Source organism: Homarus americanus, unplaced genomic scaffold, assembly GCF_018991925.1.
Source record: "Homarus americanus isolate GMGI-L3 unplaced genomic scaffold, GMGI_Hamer_2.0 scaffold55185, whole genome shotgun sequence".
NCBI lineage: Eukaryota > Metazoa > Arthropoda > Malacostraca > Decapoda > Nephropidae > Homarus > Homarus americanus.
In genome coordinates this window covers 16773-21694 of record NW_024729464.1, presented here as the reverse complement: position 1 = coordinate 21694, position 4922 = coordinate 16773, and the positions used below count along the sequence as shown (strand labels likewise).

The 4922-nt window shown below is 53.9% G+C and overlaps 1 protein-coding gene across 1 annotated transcript; it reads left to right on the top strand.

Annotated features, from left to right (window-relative positions):
• Window positions 1–1328: 1328 nt before the first annotated feature.
• LOC121866728 (splicing factor 3A subunit 2-like) lies at window positions 1329–2486 on the top strand. Its single transcript, XM_042366428.1, has one exon. It carries the CDS (start codon window positions 1329–1331, stop codon window positions 2484–2486), a length of 1158 nt encoding a protein of 385 aa, XP_042222362.1.
• The last annotated feature ends 2436 nt before the right edge of the window (window positions 2487–4922 follow it).

Sequence of the window (4922 nt, the reverse complement as noted above, 5' to 3'; positions counted from 1 at the left end):
ACACCCTGGTGACCCACTGCATAACCACCCTGGTCGACCCACCGCACACCCTGGTCGACCTCCATACACCCTGGTCGACCCACCGCACACCCTGGTTGACCCACCGCACACCCTGGTCGACCCATCAGACACCCTGGTCGACCCACCACACACCTTGGTCGACCCACTGCACACCCTGGTCGACCCACCGCACACCCTGGTCGACCTCCATAACCCTGGTCGACCCACCGCACACCCTGGTCGACCCACCGCACACCCTGGTCGACCCACCGCACACCCTGGTCGACCCACCGCACATCCTGGTCGACCCACTCGCACACCCTGGTCGACCCACCGCACACCCCTGGTCGACCTCCATACACCCTGGTCGACCCACCGCACACCCTGGTTGACCATCAGACACCCTGGTCGACCCACCGCACACCCTGGTCGACCCACCACACACCTTGGTCGACCCACTGCACACCCTGGTCGACCCACAGCACACCCTGGTCGACCTCCATACACCCTGGTCGACCCACAGCACACCCTGGTCGACCCACCCCGGTCGACCCACCGCAAACCCTGGTCGACCCTCCATACACCCTGGTCGACCCACCGCACACCCTGTCGACCCACCGCACACCTGGTCGACCCTCCATACACCCTGGTCGACCCACAGCACACCCTGGTCGACCTGCCTCACACCCTGGTCGACCCACCGACACCTGGTCGACCCACTGCACACCCTGGTCGACCCACCGCACACCCCTGATCCACCAACAGCACACCCTGGTCGACTCCACCGCACACCGTGGTCGACCCACCGCACACCCTGGTCGACCCATCAGACACCCTGGTCGACCCACCGCACACCCTGGTCGACCCACCGCACACCCTGATCCACCCACCGCACACCCTGGTCGACCCACCGCACAACTCTGGTCGACCCACCGCACACCCTGGTCGACCCACTGCACACCCTGGTCGACCCACCGCACACCCTGGTCGACCCAATCGCACACCCTGATCCACCCACCGCACACCCTGGTCGACCCATCGACACCGTGGTCGACCCACCGCACACCCTGGTCGACCCACAGCACCCTGGTCGACCTCCGTGCACCCTGGTCGACCCACTCGCACCCTCTGGTCGACCTCCGCACCCTGGTCGACCCATCTGACACCCTGGTCGACCCACCGCACACCCTGGTCGACCCACTGCACACCCTGGTCGACCCTCCGTGCACCCTGGTCGACCTCCAGGTCTGGTCGACCCACTGCACACCCTGGTCGACCCGGCACCCTGGTCGACCCACTGCACACCCCTGGTCGACCTGCCGCACACCATGGTCGACCCTCAGTGCACCCTGGTCGACCCACTGCACACCCTGGTCGACCCACCGCACACCTCTGGTCGACCCTCCGTGCACCCTGGTCGACCTCCAAACCTGGTCGACCCACTGACACCCTGGTCGACCCTCCGTGCACCCTGGTCGACCCAATCAGACACCCTTCTGGTCGACCCACCGCACACTTGCGTCGACCTCCAGCACCTTCTGGTCGACCCACTGCACACCCTGGTCGACCTCCGTAACCCCTGGTCGACCCACCGCACACTGAAGACCTCTCCGTCGACCCACCGCACACCCTGGTCGACCCATCGCACACCCTGGTCGACCCACCGCACACACCCTGGTCGACCCATCACACACCCTGGTCGACCCACCGCACACCCTGGTCGACCTCCAGCACCCTGGTCGACCCACCACACACCCCTGGTCGACCCACTGCACACCCTGGTCGACCCACCGCACACCCTGGTCGACCTGCTCACACCCCTGGTCGACCCACCGCACACCCTGGTCGACCCACCGCACACCCTGGTCAGCCCACACCCTGGTCGACCCATCACACCCTGGTCGACCCACCGCACACCCTGGTCGACCCACTGCACACCCTGGTCGACCCACCGCACACCCTGGTCGACCCACCACACCCTGGTCGACCCACCCCTGTCGACCTGCCTCACACCCTGGTCGACCTCCGTGCACCCTGGTCGACCCACAGCAACCCTGGTCACCCTCCGTGCACCCTGGTCGACCCTCCAGAACTCTGGTCGACCCGCCGCACACCCTGGTCGACCCATCTGCACACCGACCTGCCTCACACCCTGGTCGACCTCCAGCAACCCTGGTCGACCCACCGCACACCCTGGTCGACCCACCGCACACCCTGGTCGACCTGCCTCACACCCTGGTCGACCTGCTCACACCCTGGTCGACCTGCCTCACACCCTGGTCGACCTGCCCTCACACCCTGGTCGACCCTCCGTGCACCCTGGTCGACCTGCCTCACCCTGGTCGACCTGCCTCACACCCTGGTCGACCCTCCGTGCACCCTGGTCGACCCACTGCACACCCCTGGTCGACCCACTGCACACCTCTGGTCGACCTGCCTCACACCCTGGTCGACCCTCCGTGCACCCTGGTCTAGACACGGTTTGACCCCTTCATGTTTATGACTTAATTAGGTAATCTGAGAATCAACTACAATATGAGTCTTCTTAATTGAGACATCTGAAGCTGCGTCTTATTGAGTATTTCACCTTAAAGACCAAATTATAGCAGACAAAAGAAAACGGTAAAAATTCTGTTCCATTCATCAACTCCGTAAAAATTTTTGACATAACAGGAAAAATGATCAACAGTTTCACGGTTGTATTATTTTTTTTTCTGTTTACTGATTCCAAACCTTAATTAATGAAAAATTCTCAACTAAAATTTGTCCTGTTTTTTTTTTTTTTGTGGAGAATTTATTGATAGATGAAATATAGTGGAATTTATATTAATGATTGAAGGATTATTTATTATTCACTGTTAGTTAATAGAACTCTCCTCTCTCAGCTAAATTCCTAAATGACCTGCAGTACAATGTAACCTATGATCAAAGTGTTGTCTCTGAGGTGAACAAGATGATTACATTATCATATACTCTCTCTGGTACAGTGTGGAGGAGATGACAGTCGTATGGTACAGTTGTTGACACAGTGTTGTTATATAGAGGTCACGTTGCTAAACCTTCACAAAATGTCATCTCGAGGTAGTTCCCATTCTCTCCTTCAGGTACAAGGCTTCCTGTCTCACCAGCTCCTCCTCCTCCTCCTCCCAGTGCCTCTACCACCACTACCAATCACCACCACAACCAACCACCTCCACTACTAAATACCACTACCAACTACCACCACTACTACCAACTACCGCCACCAACTACCACCTCTACCAACTATCACCACCAACCACCACGACCAACCTCCAACAACCAACCCATAATAAGCTCTCTTACCCACATCAACAACCGTATAATGAAGGTGATACACCCAACCTTACCTTGTGACCTTAACAATATATTATCTGACACATAACCCCCATCTTGAGGGTGACATCACACTCCAGCTGAGGGTGACTGCTCGAAGCTCCCCTACTTGACCTACTCTCTCTCAAGTCAGGTTTTCCAACTATCTCTATATCTAAATCAATACTTTAAGGTTATGAAGGATGTCATGTAGGATACCAGGATATCAACAAGAGCCGTTCGTGTAGGGGACCCTCAACACAGGTTATAGTGACGTCTGGGCATTAACCTTCCTAGCCTAGCTGCATGTTTTTTTAACCCTAACTTGATAGCCTTAGATAAATAAGTTTTTCTTGTCGTACTCAGTGTAATGATGATGTACGCCCTGGTAACCCCTGTACCTTTTAGCTAACCTTTGGTGTTGCCTTAATCTTCCTTTCATCTCATCCTCCGCCTGGGTCCTGCTCTTCATCAACCTCCTCTCCTCTCAACCTAAACGAACCTCCAATTCACTCAGCTGCCTGTGACTCCCTCCCTCCCTCCCCTATACAATACCAACATCAGTCTGTTTCCTCCCAGTTACTCACTAACAGACCAGAACACCAATACTCTTAACACTCTTGGATTTAAGGAGGTGCTCTCTAGGAAGACGCTCGGGGCCCGGCCACTCACTCGCCTCACCGCACTTGAATTCACCACACGAGAGATAAATGGACCTAATGAATCACAGAAAGCTTGCTATTTGAGAGAAAAATGTCGGATTTGTTTCATTATCTTTGTACGTAAATACATTATCTATAAATAGTTTTATATAGGTAATCACAATGAAATGATCAAATCTATACGTAAGCGTGAATATAACACAAATTGTAGTGCATGGCTGACACTCAAGCTCCCAAATGTGAATATTCCTCGCTCAAGGTTTATATTTTTTACATAAATTATACATATGTTTATAAATGCTTATTATTTTCGAAATTCATATGAAATAATTATTGTAAATTATTGGTTAAATGTAATGCATAAATCCAGAATTAAAAAAATATATTTTTTTTACGAAAATATATGAATGTCTGTACCTATATGTTGTTAGATGTTGGTGCACTTGGTGATGCCCCCCTCCCTCTGTGCCCCACAGTACCATACTTACCCTGAACAAAGCGACTAAATCTAGTTTTGGTGGGAGTACAGGCAGTGTGCACTTGTTAGGGAGATGAGCAACACGTCTTTTATTTTTCCTCTAAGTCACAACAACATGCCGGGCAGTTCCTTTCACACTAGGACTGCTTGTTGAAGGGCCAGACAAACTATCGCTTGCACTAGACGGGTCAGGGACACTGGGAGAGGCTTCAGGAGGCACCGCACTATCACCACGTGGTGCAATCTCCTTGTTCTTTTTATGTTTACCCATCCCTCCACCTTTGCCAGCAACATGAGGCATGGTTCAAAACTATCACAACACTGTTATCAATAAATTAAATCACTGTGATGAACGAGAACTCAGCACAAGCCGCAAGAAAATGGTGGAAAGCGTAGGTTAAAGTTAGGGCCTGGACCGTTGGATCACAAAGGGCGACTGGTGCAATCAC

Bases quoted from the DNA above. Each gene is read 5' to 3' on its own strand.
- LOC121866728 (XM_042366428.1), top strand. From the start codon at position 1,329: ATGGTCGACCCTCAGTGCACCCTGGTCGACCCACTGCACACCCTGGTC.